This window comes from Punica granatum, chromosome 2, assembly GCF_007655135.1.
Source record: "Punica granatum isolate Tunisia-2019 chromosome 2, ASM765513v2, whole genome shotgun sequence".
In the NCBI taxonomy this organism is placed as follows: Eukaryota; Viridiplantae; Streptophyta; class Magnoliopsida; order Myrtales; family Lythraceae; genus Punica; species Punica granatum.
The window spans coordinates 29,218,059-29,237,027 of NC_045128.1; the positions used below are offsets into that span (position 1 = coordinate 29,218,059).

The 18,969-nt window shown below is 38.5% G+C and overlaps 2 protein-coding genes across 4 annotated transcripts; both read right to left on the reverse strand.

Moving 5' to 3' along the window:
• Positions 1–465: 465 nt before the first annotated feature.
• On the reverse strand, positions 466–12,874 carry LOC116195379 (ubiquitin carboxyl-terminal hydrolase 13-like). Of its 3 annotated transcripts, none has more exons than XM_031524528.1 (32): positions 12,655–12,872; positions 12,312–12,378; positions 11,472–11,616; positions 11,190–11,347; positions 10,327–10,592; positions 10,029–10,247; positions 9,445–9,553; positions 9,206–9,321; positions 8,803–8,901; positions 8,143–8,252; positions 7,239–7,313; positions 6,850–6,928; positions 6,620–6,766; positions 6,456–6,536; positions 6,243–6,362; positions 5,765–5,887; positions 5,320–5,397; positions 5,105–5,193; positions 4,915–5,023; positions 4,687–4,755; positions 4,285–4,389; positions 3,574–3,629; positions 3,245–3,422; positions 3,049–3,150; positions 2,848–2,919; positions 2,586–2,651; positions 2,290–2,355; positions 1,947–2,030; positions 1,718–1,831; positions 1,537–1,611; positions 1,369–1,455; positions 466–1,228 (listed from the first exon to the last, which is right to left on the reverse strand). In XM_031524528.1, exons 1-32 carry the CDS (start codon positions 12,682–12,684, stop codon positions 1,187–1,189), a joined length of 3,336 nt encoding a protein of 1,111 aa, XP_031380388.1. In that variant the 5' UTR covers positions 12,685–12,872; the 3' UTR covers positions 466–1,186. The 3 variants fall into 3 exon arrangements, with proteins under 3 accessions (XP_031380388.1, XP_031380389.1, XP_031380387.1); XM_031524529.1 differs by having other exon boundaries at positions 12,312–12,375; positions 12,655–12,684; XM_031524527.1 differs by having other exon boundaries at positions 4,687–5,023; positions 12,312–12,375; positions 12,655–12,874.
• A 1,816-nt stretch (positions 12,875–14,690) lies between these two features.
• On the reverse strand, positions 14,691–15,868 carry LOC116197259 (fasciclin-like arabinogalactan protein 15). Its single transcript, XM_031527342.1, has one exon. The coding sequence runs from the start codon at positions 15,655–15,657 to the stop codon at positions 15,010–15,012; it is 648 nt and encodes a 215-aa protein (XP_031383202.1). The 5' UTR covers positions 15,658–15,868; the 3' UTR covers positions 14,691–15,009.
• Between the last annotated feature and the right edge of the window lie 3,101 nt (positions 15,869–18,969).

Below are 18,969 nucleotides of genomic sequence, written 5' to 3' on the forward strand. Positions count from 1 at the left end.
ATGGCTAAACCTAAAGGTTCCCGGCTGAAGTCCTAGTTTCCGTCATCGCCCATGTCATTATGTCATTTGGGATCTCCCATCCTCGACACGACACCGTAGAAAACTAATTAGAGACCGCAAGCAAGACCAGCTGCATCGACACATTTTCAAATATCCATTAACCATAATCATCGGACCACTGCATCACCACTTGCATTGCTTTGAGATAAGGAGCAATTAGCATCAGTGTCCAATGCCGTGGCCCTCTCAATTAATGACTAGTAAGTACATCCTGCCACTCAAGATGTATTGTCGGTATGCAGCTTACGATGGCAGCGTCCACGTTTACATCAACACGAGCTTGGAGGCAGGCGTTTCCAAACACATACCTATATCAGTGTATTGAAACTAAGCTCCTCAATGAAAAGGGAAGACACAGCAACACCACCTAATCGAAAAGAAGACTTATCCGGCACAAAGTACCCAAAAAACGAAAAACTGAGCCAAGGGATGATCAAATTAACAATCGTGTCGCAAAATCAACTATTACAACAAGCACTGTTCGAGAATTGACAGATCCAGGAACCGCGAAATACTTATTTAACGAGGGGCAGGGAAGCGAGCAAAACCCCCCAACAGACAGCTAGCTGCAGAGGATGTCAAGCCCTCTGGATCTCGGACTTGGCCTCAGGGCACGGACCAGCAAATACTCTTAAGAGGAGCAGCATTCTATAAGGGGCAAAAAAGGAAGGAAAAAAAAAAAGAAGAGTCCCCCTCAATTTTTCCTAATACACATATAAAGAATCAGAGAAGAGAGGGAAAAGGAAGAGAAAGAAAACAAATGAGAAAGACGCAAACTATACTCCCTATACATCACCCACCCCAAAATTTGTATCTTTTCCTCTCTGGCAAATTACAACTATAGGCCACAACATGACAGACTCCCACCAACTTCGCCTCAAAGATCGGGTGCCCCCTGAGGGTTGAGGCGAGAGACAACTTCGGGTTCTGAGATAACAGAATTCGCAGAGTAGAGAAACCTTAACTAATCGTCCGGCCACCGAAGCAATTCTACTCGAACATCTCACAACACTTTCTAAAGCTCTTGATGAATAGGGAGGGCGAGCTTTTCACCTTTTCCAAGTTCCACAGCTGCTTCTTTGCTAACGGTATCTATCGGATTTGGGCCAAAGAAATGTGACTGCACCTAATTGTAGATTCTCACTGGCTTCTCGAATGTGTGGCGGTTCTGCAAAATCGGAGTGTATATACAATTTCACTGAACATGCAAAAGATGATGTATGTGAAGAAGGTACAGTCCCATCACTATTCAGAAATAGGCAAATATTCAGAATATTCCAAGGACTTGCTGGTTGACTGGACATGTACCTGATTGACAGCGTAAGATCTTTTAGGAGCATTGTCCGCGTGCTCCAGTCCCAGATACTGCTCCCAAGCCCCATACACATCTCTCCTCTAAAGAAAAATAATTGAGAATGAAGGTAAGATACCTCTAATTGCAGGCACAGAGAGAGAGAGAGAGAGAGAGAGAGAGACCTGAAAACGAGCAGACAAAATCTCGTTATCTTCAAGATAGTCAGGGCGGCCCATTGACAAGAATGCAAACTTCCACTGAAAAAGAATAACCAAAATTAATTAGAAATACAGTAAATGAAGAGTGGAGTAATCACACACAACAAAACTAAGATCGGGAGGACTACATGAGAAACAATATTACCTTTGCAAACTCTTCATCAGGAACCTGCAGCTTTTTCTGTATGCGAACTTTAATTTCAGCTAAGGTCTCGCCTTCATGGATTACCAGGAAAAATGGTTCTCCAAAATTCTGAACCTGTTCATGAATCAATAGCACGTGAGTTGAACGAGCTGTTCATTCAACCAAAAAGAAGAAAGGTGTACTAGAACCTGAGGAATAATGCAGATATAACGAACAGGCAGCTCCTCACCTGGTTCTGAGCAGGATCCTTCATGAAATGATATACGTGGATTAAACGATCATGAGGGCCAAGATTTTTCTCCTCTTCTGGGATCTGCAGGGACAATCCATCACATTTGGATCCAATCACAGGAAAGGCCAGGATTGATTAGGAAAATTAACATCATGTACATGCCAATGAAGAAATGAGCTAATAACTGCTGCTCTATACTATCATTACATAGGACAAAGTTAAACTATTTTACAACGATTTAGATTGACTGAATTCACATACGGGGAGAGAGGGGGGGAGAGAGAGAGAGAGTTAGAGTTAGAGATGGAAAACTAACTAATTAGCAGGAAATGCAACTTACCTCCTCTGCTCGCAACGTCCAGTACTGATCATTAATGTTCTCTATCTTCTCATTTAGTGGGAAAATCTGGAAACAATTCACTTTGTGAGGTCAAAACAAGGCGACGCACGGACAAGGAGGTATTACCATAGAAGTTAAACGTGTAGCAATTATCTACAGCAGAGCCAAGAAACAACTTTTCCAGTCGAAATCAAGCTTCTCTCTGATAACTATCATGCCGTTAAATCATGGTTTGAGATCATAATTTTAGAAATCAAATATCATGGGATTAAAAAATGACACACCCCACATAGTACCTTGTAAATTTTGTGATAGAAAACTTCCAGTAACCTCAGTTCGGCATTTGGATGAGACAACTCAACCTGCAGAACATTGTAATATCTTAGTCTGGTCTTGACAAAAGACATACCAAGAAAAGTATCAGAGGAATATAGCCCATAGAATAAGGCAATAATGATTTAGAAAACTAGCACAGCCAGATGAAGAGGATCTTTGATGCACAAAGAGACTCAGTTCTGCGTAGAAAGAAAAGTGGAAGGGAAGGAGTCAGGGAAATACCTTTGACTTAAGATCATTAATCACATCTCCTACTGTGCTGTACTTTGGCAATCTTATGGTATGAATAACCACCTGAAAGCATTATAAAATTTGTTATTGAAGTTATCATCATCCAGAGGATGAAACTGGAGAAAAGGATCCGGTTTAGGATAGTGAGAAAAAAATAAATAAATGTGAAATCTCATGCATATGAAGACTTACTTCATCCTTGGTCGCATGATGGAAAGCAACTTTCAGAGTTTTCAAACCCTGAAGTTCCGGAAGAGGGATGTCTAACACCTCATAATACAGAATATCCGAAGTCTGAGAGAAGAGAATGCAGCAGTTAACATTGGGAAGCCTTTTCCAAAGAATTAAGATAGAATCATCACAAGAGCTAAAACCATTGTTAGAAAACCTGATTATAGTGGACGAGCATGTCAGCTAAACGTTCCACTCCACGGTACTTAATTGGTTGAGGTTTAGGTTGCTGGGAGTAACAGTTGTGCGGTGTTAGCCGTATCTTTGAAGGATCGTCTAGGCCCAGATGGGCAGCCACTCTCTCCACAACATCATCATAGTTATGAGTCTTTGACCTAGAAATTTATATGGAAAGGGAAGATTAGTTAAACAACATACAGATTTCAGATGAAAAATTTATTTGCTTTTTCATCAGATATATAAATAAAAATTATATACACAATTGCATAGCAGGTATCAGCAAATCTTCTCTGTAAACAGACTTACAGCTCAAGCGAGAATTCATCGTCTTTGGGCTTCTCCAGTGATCGAAACCGGACAACCTAAAGATTGAAAGCACGGGATTTTAGGATCATCAGCTAAAATTTTACTATTGACAAGCCACCTAGGGTCCACCAAACGTAACAAAAGTCCCAAGTTATGCCCCTCAGTATGTCGCTCGGCAATTCTTGGTCAAATTAGCACAGGCTTGAATAGGGGGATATAGGGATAGGGCAAGGTTTGTGTTTCTGACATAGCTATCAGAAGGTTGTATATATCTCGCAGGGGTAAAATGATATACAACTAAATAAATGACTCGTGACACTCATTCATACACTTCAGCAATCAAATAGACGTTCACTCACGCAAGAGTGGATTCACTTAACAGCATATACAGCATGGATTCGATGACCACAACACCGAGACCTCTTCAAATAGAGGTCCTTTAAATCTTTAAATGCTCAATTTAACAGTTTCGTGTTATTAATTGGATGTCAAAGTTTCAAGCAAACAAAAAAAGAATGTATGAACTCATGCCCAGTCAAACCACCTCACCCTTTCAACTCTTCCTTTGATTCTCTAGCATTTTACTACTAGCAAGCATACAGAACTTGTCCAGCCACAAAGTAAGCAGAAAAATCAATAAGCTGGTATTTGCAGAACGTTTCTGCTATAAAGTCCCTTGAAAAAGGGCATACTTCTCAAGTTCATTCATACCTGTCGATTGTGCACATACTCCATGTACATCGGGACTTCAGGATAACGATACTGTTCACCAGCTCGAACAGTCTTCTGAAAGCATATGATGTCCCCATCTTCTAGCTAAAAAGGAAGAAGAGTCACAAAAGAGAAAGCTAGCAAAGAAACAAATAGCATATATTCCTCATATAGAATGCTATCTTCTCTCCTTTTCCAATTTGAAAAAGATATTTCAGATACCCACCATCCTCCTCAATAAATTGTATTTTGATTCAGAGAAAATGAACAAAACATGTGCGCATACAATCAGCGAATTTTAATACAAGTTTTAAGATATCTTTCCACAAGCATAAAGAAGGATATGTACATAGAGAAAGGGGAAGAGAGAGGGAGACAATGAGAGCCATGAACAATGAATACCTGACTACCCCGAAATGTCATCCTCTTATCAACTGGTTCGCACATAACATTAGGCTCAAACTTGATCTCCTGCACAGCAGAGCTTGTTACTAATGACCGTCGCAAATACCAAATGCCATAAAGCGAAGGAGCAACGAGGGGGTTGGTGGGGGTATGGGGGCACAAAGAATGAGGGAGCAAAAGGAATGGTAGTTTAAACAGTGTATCCAGCAGACAAGGATAACTGACCTCATAAAGATCAATCTCTTCATCAGGGGCAAAGCCAGCCATCTCATTTAACGTAGCCAGTATCTCCCCTGGTTTACTATTTATCTTTATGAAAAGCCTCCCAACATACCTGAATCATCAACCAAATTAATTAAGAAGAGAGATCATATAACATGCAATTTTGAATCCAAAAGAAGAAAGCTAGAAGTACCGGAGTTCTTCTTTCGCAGGATCATAAAGCTTGAAGAAAAGAAGAATATCTTCTTTGGTCTTCTCTGGAGGTGGTAAAGGTCGCATATCCTGAAAAAGAACAGAAAGTCATCAGACAAATTTCTAGGCACAGAACCTGATATGAGACAAGGTTGAAAAAAAGGCCACTGCATGAAAGATCATTTGGACAATCTTCAAAGGAATAAATAAAATTACCAATCCGAGTTCTACTTCCAAAAACAACTTCAGTTCAGCATTGTTCGCCTTATTTGACACTTCTCTCAACTGTCCAACCTGCAATAGATAAAGCTTTTATTAAGATATGTGCAAACATGACAGCAAATAAAACGAGGAAAATCTCCAGAAGCTGAAGACATAAAAAGGTTACCACACATATTTTAATGAAAGAAAAGTGAAGAAACCAAAATCCATAGATATGCCCAGAATAACAATCATAAAGCAAGCATAGCACAAAAGTTTTACTCTACCTAATGAGACAATTACTACATGATCTTTGATTGGTATTAGCCTCTATCAAATCAGTATTAATGTGTGTAAGGTATAGAGAAGAAGAGGTTAGATTGATACAATTTCTTTAGAAAACAACGTCAAACACCAATTTTATAAATAAAAACTTCTTCCAATACAATGAAATACTTACACACTGTGCTTCTTCCTGGGGAGTCAAAGGTCGATTTGGACGGTAGGTATGATTTTGGCGCTTTGCCCAAAGCCAGAATCGCTGAAATTGAACTGGTATTCCAAATTCTTTAGTCACCTCTTCCTGAGAAGACAGACTAAATTAGCATACAGGTTAAGAGCAAAGCCAACCATTATTACTGGGCCGTCTTCCCAATTTTCACATAGCGCACTAAATGCATACTTAAACCAAAACAAGGAAAACAATAAGAGCATCCATAAATCTTAGAGAGGACAATATATTCTCTAACAATTGCTATCAAGAAAATTATTGGAATCATATTATTCCATCTGAATATACGCATCAAATAGAGTAGCAGATTGCAACACTACAATCAGGTCGAGTACAGCATGTTGAGCAAATAAATTCCGTTACTTGGAAGCTATAGCTGTATCCTGAAATCTTAACCCAGCCCATATTATCAAATGTTAGACAGTACCTTGAACTGGTTAAATGCCATCTGCCTTTGAACCCGAAAACTGCGAACTTTGTCATGATCCACCAGATCAAAATATATTTCTTTGCCAATCTGTTCAACTAGGTCCTCATTACATGCAACCTGGATCGACGTAATGACACGATGGTCCTCTTCAGAAACTCAAAGGAAGAGCCTCAGATTGAAAATGGGAAGATTAAACTAGAAATCTCCAACCTTAATGATCGTATACAGGTGTGCTTCAGCCTTTTCCTTTCTCTTTTTCTCCTTTTCTTCTTGTTCTTTTTTCAACCGTATCTGCAAAAAGAATATTGAGCAAACACTGTTAGAATAAAAGAATCAGCTCGCAACTGAATGGTACATGTTGGCAAAAATCTTACCCTTAGGTGCTCAGCTATGTCCTTCTCGTCCACATTGCAGATTATTTTATCCTTGTCGCTTTCTCGTATATACACTAGCATATATGCATTCGAATATTTTGTGAATTTAAATGGAGAATTGTTGAAACCCGGATTTGTCTGTGGCAACTGTTAAATGAAAGAGATGAAAAAAGTCAAAAACCAATCAAAGAGTGTAAAAGCAGTTATGACAATCTTTAAACAAATCTTACCTCTTCTTCCCCACCGTACTGCTCCTCCAAAGCCCTCTTCACATCTTCCTTTGTCACCCTCTCATCGTCGAACTTGAACCTGCACCAAGTAAACCACCAGAGTCTCAACAACATATGTCAATAAAACAATCTAATCAGTGTCAACAAGAATGTGATACTGTCAGCACAAGATGAGAAAAAGATTTACATGATGGAACAGATTATAGCACATTAGATCAACAAGAAAGGATAAGATAAAATCTGTCTGTGCAAGGAGAATCAGCAGTAGTGAGGCATAGGCGTTTAGAAAGGGGAAAAGATAAAACGGGGCACAGAAACAGGAAGATCAATAACAATGACCAATAAAAGTATGACAAAGCAATGCGCAAATGACAGAGTAGGCTGCATACCACTGATCAGAGAGAGTCGGCCTAATGTAAGCATAATAGTGTCCTCCATGCACGCCTCCACTGTGAACCAAAACACTGCAAACGAAAGAATATCACATGAATGTCACATCCCTTCTCTCTCTCTCTCTCTCTCTCTCTCTCTCTCTCTCTCTCTCTCTCTCTCTCTCTCTCTCTCGGTGTGTGAAAGTATGTTACATCTAAATCGCAAGGACTAGCATTGATGCTAAGATGCCAGTGTATATCAATAATAACCAAACACAAAAACTGGTACCATCTAGCTCGATGATATTCAATTCATTAAGTGTAAAAAGCAGAGAAATCACCCCGTAGAAGCTACACAATACACAAGGGCATCAATGTTTCTTCAATGGTGAAATGAGCAGAGAAGTTGCCTCCAGTAGGGGTAACTTTCAAATCTAATTCCTCGAACATGAAGAAGTTTCATGGTGCTACTTTCGCAAACCAAACTGCTAAAGACAGAAAAGACAGACTACAGCTTTCACAAGACAAAACTAGAGTAGAGGAACCTAAGCCAGCAAAACAGAGTGCGTGATTGCTTAAGGTATTAGATATGCTCTTTTACCTCTAGACTTAAATAGATGCATTATCACATAATAAAACAAGAAAGTCATCCGGCATTATAGAGTTGCTAACACTCTACACACTGCATAAAGTCAAAAGAAAGGTCCTCCAACCCTTGATATGAAACCGCAGAGAAATGAAATGCTTCAAGATATATGGCAGCAACAGAAAAAACCATGATATATGCAGCTAAAATATATTTATCCATATATCGCATAACAGATGCACCCAGCCAACACATTATTCAATAGCGGCAATAACTTGACATGGAATTTGGCGTAAAGTGGCACCAGTCTAAGGGAGATCATCATGCCATGAGTACCTATGAAGTGTGTAAAGGTTGCGAACACTGCGATCTGCCTCGGGTGACAGGTACTTGCCATTCTCTCTGTCTAGATCAAGTTGTAAAGGGAATTCATAGCGATCGTTTATCTGTTCATTATTGGTACCAAAAAATTTCAGCCATCAGTCCATTATCTAGAGCTCTGGCACATAAACTAAAATCAGAGAAGAATGATAAAATGCGCAAGAGCTCCCACAGCATCCGTAACAGGCCCCATGATATAAATGAAATATTACGTTAATTTAAGATAAAAGTTGCACCCACAGGATACATTGGAGAGAGAGAAACAAAAGCTTCTCTTGTACCCACAAGGGAATGGAAGCACATTTTATCAATCCAAAACAAAAAGAATGAAGATCATTCATTAATGGGTGAAGTTGTCTGCTTGCTGCTACTTATTAGAAATATACAAAATGATAACCTCATTCTCAATTTTGCAAGATAAACTAAGTGGGTCTAAAGAAGGCCGATGCCCAAAACAAACAATGACTGTCAGATCATCTTCATATAAGTTTCAAGTTCTATATGCCACTTTCAGGATATGACGGACCACCAAAAAGTTCTTTTCCTATCTAATCCTCTCCCAACTCCCCCACAGAACAATATATGTAAGAAAAGAACAAATATTTAAGAACTAACCTTAACCATTGTGTCCCGCATAAAATCATACTCAAACCTTTTCAGCTGAAGCTGAAGTACAGGTGGAAAATCGATGAACAGGACACCCTTCTTAGCATCCTGAGAACATTGAAAGCCAAATTAAAGTAAAGACTTTAGTAGACCTTAAATAGGTAGAAATAGACTATATCAGCTAATCCATTTCCATTGACTCCATATGATTATCTGGACCTTGCCCAAGAAGAAAAAACTACTACAGAAAATGGAAACACGAGAAGAAAAGAAAATCTGAGTTCAGAACTGATAAACTAGAGTGTCTCGACATCGAAATAATAGAAATGACAGACTACAAGGAGTAAACAAAAACTAATACTTTCTAAACTCAGTTCTCAAGCAGGTCAATGGCACTTCACTGCTGTCTCACCTGTAAGCCATGCTGTTCAGCATGATACTTATTATCACCTTCAAGCCGTTCCACTTCTACATATTTGTCGAAAGATGCATATACATCTCGACAGCCCTTCACGTCAAGCTGGAGATCTACATTAACACACGAACCAAATATGGTCCACAAATCCACCCTTAAGCAGCAATACAGCTTCAACCTAAAAATCCTTTTGAATCGTGGGAAAGTTGCCATGACTAATAAAACTAAATACATACCATAAAATGACTCCTTTCTGGTTGATTTGTAATCCACGTTGATGCACTCAATGTAGTTCATGTGATGCCCTTCAAACAGCTGTTGTATAGTACCCTCCACAACTGTCCCCTGTACCATCAGAAAACAATGTTATTGTTGAATAAATACTTTCACACCACAGAGTCATATTTGATTTGCCAGAGAAAAGAAAAAGTACCAACCCTGTAACTGCTTATTCTCCTTGTACTTCCCTTTTTCCTTTTTTTTTCTTTTTTTTTCCTTTATTGTTTAAATAGGTACTCTAACACGACAGAGTCATTTTGTATTTGGCAGAGAAAAAAATCACCAACTCTATAACTGCTAAATGTTCTTGTCCTTCCCATGATCTTTCTCTTTCTTTCCTTATCTTTTTTTGATTAAGGAAAAATGGTGTAAATAATTATCACTTTCTTTTTGGCAGATGATTAACCAGAGACAGTAAGCGATTGCTATAGCATATTCTGCCCTTACCGATTTTATTCTCCTTTTTCCTTCCCAATCTCAATCTGAACCCTATAAATATTCAGATAATGAAAATTTTTTGTTCGCACTTAAGTGATCATACCTTCATCTTATCTTCAAGCTTTTCAGAAAGAACCCTATTAAGCTCCTGTACATCATGCTGCATGAATGAGTCATAAGTGTCCCATCCAAAGGACTTTGTCAATTCCTTTGTTGCCACACTAGTTTCACTATACTGGAGCTTATAGAATAGACTCTGCAAAGCCAAAGGAATGCTCCCAGATGGCATATCATTTTCAGTTGTTGGCATATGATACACAGCCTGCAAAGAAAAGTTCCAGATAAAGGACTTCCTCCTTACAATCATCATAAAGAAAGTGACAGCAAGTAATTATACTAACTTTTCTGAAGTAAGGTATATGATACAGCGTCTGAAGGAGGGAATTCATGTAACAAGTTGCTCCTTGATTTTTAAGACCAACATAACCAGTCTCCTTCTTCGAATCGTGCGACCAGTAATCAACAATCCTACGGACTGCAACGTCAGCTTCAATAATGCACGTATCATTCACTAGATAACCTCTGCCTGGGTTGTACAGTTCACCCAGAGCCATAAAAGAAGTGAAACCCCAATCACTTTCCCGTGCATTGAACTGGTGCTGCGTCTCTGCAATATGCAAAAATTGCTAGTGAAAATGGGCTACTTTATAGGTCACTGTCCGTGTGCTAGACTTGCAAATGATATAGGCAAACCACAAACTTATCCAGACTCTCATTTTCAACAAGTAACCAATTGCCTTATTTCACTCTACAATTACATGCTACTAATTTCTCCTCATCGAAAGCAAAGCATGACATCTATTCCTTTACGGGATGGCAGATTTAGAAGCGACAAACCGTCCAGTATCATCATGATATGAATGACAAGAAACATGTACAGTCCATGAAATAAATCAATTAAATAAGTATGATTAAAGAAACAATCAACCAGTCCACTTCCCTAATTTTAAAAGATTATAGACCTTTTATGTGCAACAAGCATGCAGAACACAATCAGAGAAATCAGAGCTGAGAATAATAACAATGTTAAATAATCCGATTAAAGATGCAAAATTTCTTCTCAGCTAGTGAGTTGCAGACAAGCTTGGCTCATGCAAATTCTTGCAGGGTCTACAAGAGATGCACCATAAAGGTATTCAAAGGACATGCTAGTAGGAGGACAAAGCATATATTGCCGGAACGAAAAGTAGATACTCAGAAGCACCTTTTCTAACTGAAAATTTGTTATGAATCTGATTTATAACAGCTAAGCTGAAGTGAGCATATCTGCTCCAACCATATGGAAGTGTTGCTGAGTCCGCAACATCAAGATATATAGACAAATGATCCACATTGTTCCCTTTCGGGAAAATAAGTATCCGCCTGCACAGATATAAAAAAGCATGTAAAACAAGCATCTTACTGACGAATGAAATCAAAACAAAAAGAAAATAAAATGCATGAACTCCAGAAGCACATTACATATAGGCAAAACAAAGTTTAATACCATTTATATCCTCCAACAACGAAAATATCAGAGTAAAGCTTCTTGGTATTAAGCCTTGAGAAGTTTTCAATTGTCCACGTGAACCTCCCAGAAGGAGGATCATCGGCTGCCTGTGTATCCACTGTATTTGCAGTTTCTGCTTGAGCTACAAAGTGAAAATTCATCATCAAGATTCACCAGAAGAAACGAAAGCAATGGCCAAATGCAATATGACCAACCAGAAAAAGACACCCTCTAGAAGCATAACAAAAGTTGGGAGCTTCACCAAAGCTAAACCAGAGCATTACAACTGCTCCTTGTAAATAGCCAAACTTCCTCATCTTATCTTATATAAGAAAGAAAATTATGCCCTCTGAATTTTAGTTTTCTAGCCAACCGAACATAAGATAATGCTCAAAATGAAACTGCCAGGCAAACAAGATATCGTCCTACACGCCTAAAGTTGTTTCAATTACTGTAATGTTTCCAGCTAAAACATCCAGTATAGATCAGTTGCACTGACAAGATCAGAATTTTCAAAAGAACTGATGATCCACAGTGAAATATAGGTTATCCCATTGAAGAAACTGCGATCATAAGCTTGAAGCAGCTCCCATCCAAGAAAAGAGGATATGACGTGATCTTTCCACTGCGATGCAGAAGCACTGATCGCTCAGCTACCAATGCCGAGTGGACTTCAAGAATCACATGTGGCGAGGTGTTATCACGTATCAGCGCATTCGACGCAACCCAAAATGCCCAAGAAGCCCCGGAATACCGCGAAACTTTGATTGACCAGAAGACCGAATTTTTCCATCGGCTCGAGGAGGAAAAGAAAAGGAGCAAACACCGTGTCAGTACCTTCCATGGGCTGAGGGCCGTCGGGGAACTCGCTGTGGGGGACCAGCATCTCGTCGTCCTCCTGCTGCTATAATTGACAAAAACAGCAAAGGAAAACAACAAGTGTGAGAGCTCGGATCTGCTGATCGAAACCCTAGGGGAGCCAAGCGCGGGCAAGCAGGGACAGCGATGGTGGCGGGCACCGATTGTCAGTGTCCCCGAATCACCCCCCGGGAGATCACGAGCTCAATTCAACTCCATAAGTGAAATTACAGCGACAGAGACGGATTGAGCGAGAAACAGCGAGAAGGGGCAGAGTGTGAGAGATTGAAGAGGGAGGGAGGGAGGGAGGAGAAGTGATTACATCCAACGGCGAAGGAGTCATCAGAGTCATGTGCCTGCCGATCGAATGAATCTGAGGAGAGAGCTGTGGGGTGCGAGAGCTCTTCTTCTCCGAACAGCGAATGAGAGAGAAAGAGAGAGAGAGAGAGAGAGTGGGGAGAGGAGGGAGAGAGAAGCTCTGCAACGTAAACACGATGAATTAGAGAGAGAGAGAGAGAGAGAGAGAGAGAGAGAGGGAAGGAGAGAGAAAGAAGAGAGAGAGGCCCAGGGGCTGGGGTTTTTGTACGAGAGGGGGCAGTTTCGGTATTTCACCAGTCGCGAGGCGGAAGAGTGAATGGAGAGGAGATTGGAAAGTGGAGACGCGCTCGAAAAAAAGCGCCGTGTAGACTCTCGGCGGAGAGACTCGGCTTTGATCAAAAATCAATTAATTAAAAAAATACAAATATAAATAAATTTCATTTTCACCTCTTTTTTTCTTTCTTTCTTTTTATTTATTTATTATATCTTAGCCTTTATTTGTTTGGGTCAACAAATCTAAGGTTAAATTTATGTAAGAGGGACAAAAGTTTGGAAAACTTCAGGGGAAGAAACAAATTCTAATTGGACGATGCCTTGATCGGATTTTGTTGTCTTGCCATAAGTAGCATAATCAGATCCGATCATATGTTGATGTAAATAATACTTACCAATTGCTAACCTGAATTTAGATATAATTATGAAAATTTAAATGACTTAAAATTCAAACTTCAAATTGATCACTAATTTGAACCCGAATCATTCAAGACGTGGAAAGCTAGCAATATTTAGGCCCTTGAATGTTCCTAACTTTCAAGCAATTTTCGAGTTTTACTATTTGTAATGGAGCTATATATCGAGGCACTTATGTTGCACGAACAATTCAACTTAAGTTGATTCAAGCGTCTTATTAGGATTGCTTGTTATTACGAAAAGATGAACAAAGAGAGAAAAACATAATCAAGAACTCGTTACTATTATGAATATCCACTAAATTCGAAATATTTCTTGCTAAGTTTTAATATACTTTTAACATTAAAAAATCGTGATACTTATTACATTGCTGAAAAAAATTAATTCACCCCAATATATCCATTTATTTAATTTCTTTTTCTTTCATTGTCTTAATTGAATGAATTAATCCGAGAGAATTTTAAATTACGATGCCTATTCCAAAAATTTTATTTTTATTTTCGTATTCGAAAGAAGAAATTGGTATATTTTTAAGTTGATTATTATAGACTTGTCTTGACGCGTTCATATATCATAATGGTGTCGTAATATTGATCATATATTACTCAAAAGTATAATGTGGTAGATAACTAGTCTTTTACTTATGGTACACTATGTCTCTTTTTTGTTCTACTAATTATTTCTCGAATCTTCTTTTTCTTTTATGGGCCATTTTTAGTCATATCAATTTAATTAGTATAATATAGTGTGGAAATTAATTGAATGACCTGCATCCAGTCTTGGGCCAACGTTGAGGACAGCTAATTTAGGGTTAATCCACTTGTAGGCCCATAATAGAGCCCACTGGGCTTGGACTCGATATCTTCATACTTGGCCCATTAGGCTATTGCCCTTTCCATTTAATTTGCTTGTGAGAAAGCTGATATCCCTATCTTGTTTTGATACGAAGAGGATGCGGGGCCAAGGCCCTGTAACTCTCTTAATTATTTTTCTAACAAGGGCGGTCCGTGGATCGCACATCGCGAACCTCAAGTGTGAATCGAACCCGACATCTCAATCAATCGACATGCGCATTTTCTTTCAGGCTAAAGGTTTGTTGAGTTAAAGCCAATCAAATTCCTTACTGTGGTCGAAGCAAACCAATCTACATCAATCGCCTTTGGAATCACTTGTCAGCCTTAGCTACCAGATTCTATCACCCTTTTTAGTCATTCGACTTAGGGCGCCGGTGCAACCTTACTCGCAAAGGGAGCTTGGTCCAACTCATTCAACGGTCCTCGAAATTTTCCTTCTCGTGCAAATGCCAAATCAGAACATCCTAACAGGGTATCATTCATGATAAGTATAATGCGCCGATTGAGATTAATACACACACACACACATATATATATATACATGTATGTACTGCTGTAGTTTGGTATGGTATTGAGCTGTACAAATACAATCCAGTTTCTTGGGGCTGGTATAGACAGCCTTGCTACGAAGGAGTCGGATTTTCCTAGTTTAACTCGTTATATTCCGCTTAGCTGCTTACGATCTCAACTGTTACAAGCAATGTTGCATTACATTTCACGGATTGCCTATTTGCAGAAAACTGAGAAGATGGAATCGAACGGGTTCTCGAAAACCGAAGAATACAGCAAAATTGAGACTGCGTCCAGTAATTCTGCTAACTGAGTCCATTGGCATCAGGAGGGAAGAGAACCCCGTCAATGCCCTGAACGGAGACCCTCCCGTCAGCGTAGATATCAGCATCGACTAAATGCCCCCAGCTCCCTCCTCCTTCGACAACCTTTACGGTCCCATCGGCTTCCTCGACGTGAACCATCAACGGCACTAACAGAGTCTCGTACTTCACCTTCCCGTGCCTCCTTGCGTGAACGTACATGCTCTCCTCTGTTAAGAAGCCCGCGATCAAATGGTAATACAGTAATCTCTCCGGAAAGTTCGGGTCCTCCAGCTGCTGGGGCCCGAGCGCAGACAGGGCCTCATCATTTGGCGCCAATAGGGTCAGCCCGTAATGGGGCCTAGCCTCCTCCATCGCCAGTCTTCCAATCTCATCTGCCACCGATGTCAGGTTCACTAGCAAGTCCGTGATCTCGTTGTATCCCCCATAGCCCAGCAAGGCCTCGACAAGGCCCTTCACGAGGCTGTGCCCGTCAAGCTCGGGGCTTGGTGTAGAAGCCATGGCGTGGTATGCGGGCGCAGCATTCTCAGTTGGCATGGATTTCTGGTCGATCCCAGAGGTTATTCGAGTGGAAAGGATGAGAATGAGAAAGGGGAGGAAGACACTGCGGGATGGATAAAAAAGTGCCATAAAAAAGAATCAAATAGATCGATTTCGAGTTGGATTTCTTGAACTGGGAAACCTTATTTGAGTACTCAATAGCTATTTGTATAGTTCATATTTATATGTAATCATTATTTTCAATATTTTTTTCTTATCTCAACGAGTTGTCAACAGACTGGAACAAGGTTTTGGGCTTTTCTTGAGACTTTGAGGTTGCAACGGCGGGCGAGGCGGCTGAATGAAAATGGCGAGTGAAGTGTCCCTTAGTTTTCAAGTTAATTGTGGGCCTCGGCTTAAAGCTATCTCCGGTTTATCAAATTTTTTATTCAATAATTTTTTTTTTAACCGCAATTCAGTAAATGGCTAAAAAACCCGATGTTTAAGTTAAAACTTTATCTTGATGTTTCTTTCGCGTAAAAAACTGCATATGGTTCAAAATCTTTGCTAATCTAGGACCCTTGTTACTCCATGTCGGTACGGCAATATAATCAAGTCAATTTTTATAGAGAAAATTGCACCGTACAACACGATTTTTTGACTTTTTTTTACGTTGTAGCACAAATTCAATTCATTTTTTTTTACAGTACGAAAATAAATTTTCACTGCACAGCATGCCCCCACCACCTCCTTTGATCCCAGCCGTTGGGATTTTTTTTTTATAATTTGAACTAATATTTTATTTGTTTATATCCTTAAGTTGCTGTTTGTTGCAAAACTCTCCCTAAACAAGCCGCCACATGAGCATTCCATCCATGAAATGACGGAATATGGACGGCATGCTGTATGGTGAATTTTTTTATTATGTATAAGAAAATGATTTGAATTTGTACTGCAACATGAAAAAAAGTCAAAAAACCGTGTTGTATGGTACTATTTTCTATTTTTTGTATTACACTCTCGCGTTTTTTAATTTTACGAAAATTACCTCCCCATTAGAGAAGAAGAAAGGCCTCCGGCATCACCCGAACACCTTTCAAGTCAGAAAACTAGCACAAGGAGATGAAACTTTCTAAATCCTGACTAGGTGCGAGCTGCTTGGTGCCGGTGATCAAGTAGACCAATCTTAGGAGACGGATGAAACGGCAACTGATGATTCATGTATCAAGTCTGGAAGAGATAGAACATGGGTTTGGTGTGAGATATAGTTTTAGGAAGAAGAGGGAAAAGCAGATGATGAGGAGAGGGCAGGGTGTGCGCCATGGGTGATCTACAAGGAGATAACAAATGTGCTAAGGTTTCAAATATCCTGACATGAGGAAGAAGGTAGAAAGAATTCCAATAATGAGTATGGAAGGGCCATGAACATGCTTATAAAAAAGAGTACGGAAGGGTCATGAAGGCTTAGATTAGTGCGATTAAAAGAGTTCGGCCCCTTTTCTACAACTTCTCAAATGTATGGATAAATTTTTTGTATCAAGGAAACCCCCTTTTTTTTTCATGCAATTACCCCTTTAATAAATTCCGTGGGTAGAGCAAATCAACATTTAGTGTATTTATCTATATAAAGTTGTATCCTCGTAATAAATAGAATTAGAAAGATAATTTTATATATAGTACAAGTTCATAAAGGCAAACGTCTAAATAAACAATCGTGAAAATATATACAATTAGGTTTACCAATATATATTTATATATACAATTAGGATTAAATTAATAAATGTATATAAATCATTACATACTTAATAATTTTATTATAGAAGCACAAGCACAATCTTGATTCAAGAAAATGTAATCTCAAAATTTATTTAGAAAAAGTAAAAATAACGTATATATAAAAAAATTTCTGATATAAATAGTAACTAATAGAAAAATCTATTGATACACAAAAAAACATGTATAAATATTGAACACTTTTGAAAAAGTAAAAGATAAATCAATGTAAAATTTTGCGAAAAGAATTTATGACAATAGATTATTTGCATTTTCTTTTTTACAAAATACATGGAAGTCATTTATTACAATTTTTTGAAATTAATATTTAAGAAAATGTAATTTTCTTTCTAAGTAATATCATTTTTTATCCATATTTAATATTGTAATTCATTTTCTTAATTCATATTTGTTATTGTATTGTATGCACTAAGATTTGAATGGTTTCAATCTAAGAATACATACAACTTAATGAATATATCAATTGTGAGGTCAAAATTTTTAAAAATCTATCTAGAAATAACAACTATGACCAATAACACATGTATCGCACATGCAAAAAAGCTAATTTATATATATAGGTGTACACAAAGTGCATATTAAAACTCTAAAAGCTAGAAAATCCTAAACCCAAAAAACCCGAAAATTCTATAAACTTTAAACCCTGAAATTATTTAAAAAATGTCACTTATTAATTTTAAATTTTTCGATGTGTTGAGGAGTGAAAAAGTAATTTCTCATATCGGATAAACATGCAAAAGTAATTAGGTTTAAATGAGGTTTGAGTTCCACCACTTGATAACTTCAATTTTTAAGTGAAAAATAGCCTAAATCTGTATAAGCCCAATGAAGATTTACTATAGCATTAGAGCATATTCCACTTCTGCGAGCCCCCACATAAGCTTACTGCTAGTTTCACGGGGCGCAACGGAAACGAAAAAGGAACAGAAATTCAAAATTTCCTACCCGTGAAACTAATTCCAAGACCTACTAGAAGAATAAGAGTAAATAAAAGCGTACCTGGAATATTTAAAATTGTCGACCAAGCGTCCCACGCGTGACGCCTCTACCGGTGTCCACACCGACTTTGTCGACGAGTCTTCGAGATCGGCGGTGCTAGCGACCAACACTCGAAAGAAACACCGATGCAACACCCGAAATTTTTAAGACTAATGGACCTAATTTGAGTTGAACAATTCAACCCAAATTATATATATTTTATATGCACACATATATGCACGTACATATATATATTAGCATATATATATATAATATGTGTGCGCTTTTATATATAAGCATATATATATATATAAAAGTAATCTGTCCCTTTTTTTTATAAGCAACAGGGGAAGGAAGAAAACCAATTCTAGCCGATGTGGGACAAGGAAAATCAAGGCTCCAAGTGACATGTGTCCAAGTAAATGTCATTAAACCATTGGCCCATGTGTCACCGCATTAATCGTGCATCAATTTAGTCCATTTAATCTAATAAATCGGGTCTAATTAATCGACAAATTTAATCTCATTAAATATCCGATTAATTAGTCACATCCTAAATCATCTAATCTCTATTAGACGATTTTATTTGTTTCAAAATATCTCGTCAATTTAGTCGTAGTGTGTGACCCTGTAGGTTCCCAATTACGTTGATAGTAATATCAAAATCTCTATTTCAATATTACAAACAGT

What these genes read in the sequence shown, in the direction of transcription:
- LOC116195379 (XM_031524527.1), bottom strand. Translation starts at nt 12,684, where the DNA reads ATGACTCTGATGACTCCTTCGCCGTTGGAT. An exon ending in CCGACTCTCTCTGATCAGTG is followed by an intron (nt 6,929 to 7,238) that starts GTATGCAGCCTA and finishes TACTTGGTGCAG; the next exon opens with GTTCAAGTTCGACGATGAGA. An exon ending in TGACATTTCGGGGTAGTCAG is followed by an intron (nt 4,390 to 4,686) that starts GTATTCATTGTT and finishes CTTCCTTTTTAG; the next exon opens with CTAGAAGATGGGGACATCAT.
- LOC116197259 (XM_031527342.1), bottom strand. Translation starts at nt 15,657, where the DNA reads ATGGCACTTTTTTATCCATCCCGCAGTGTCTTCCTCCCCTTTCTCATT.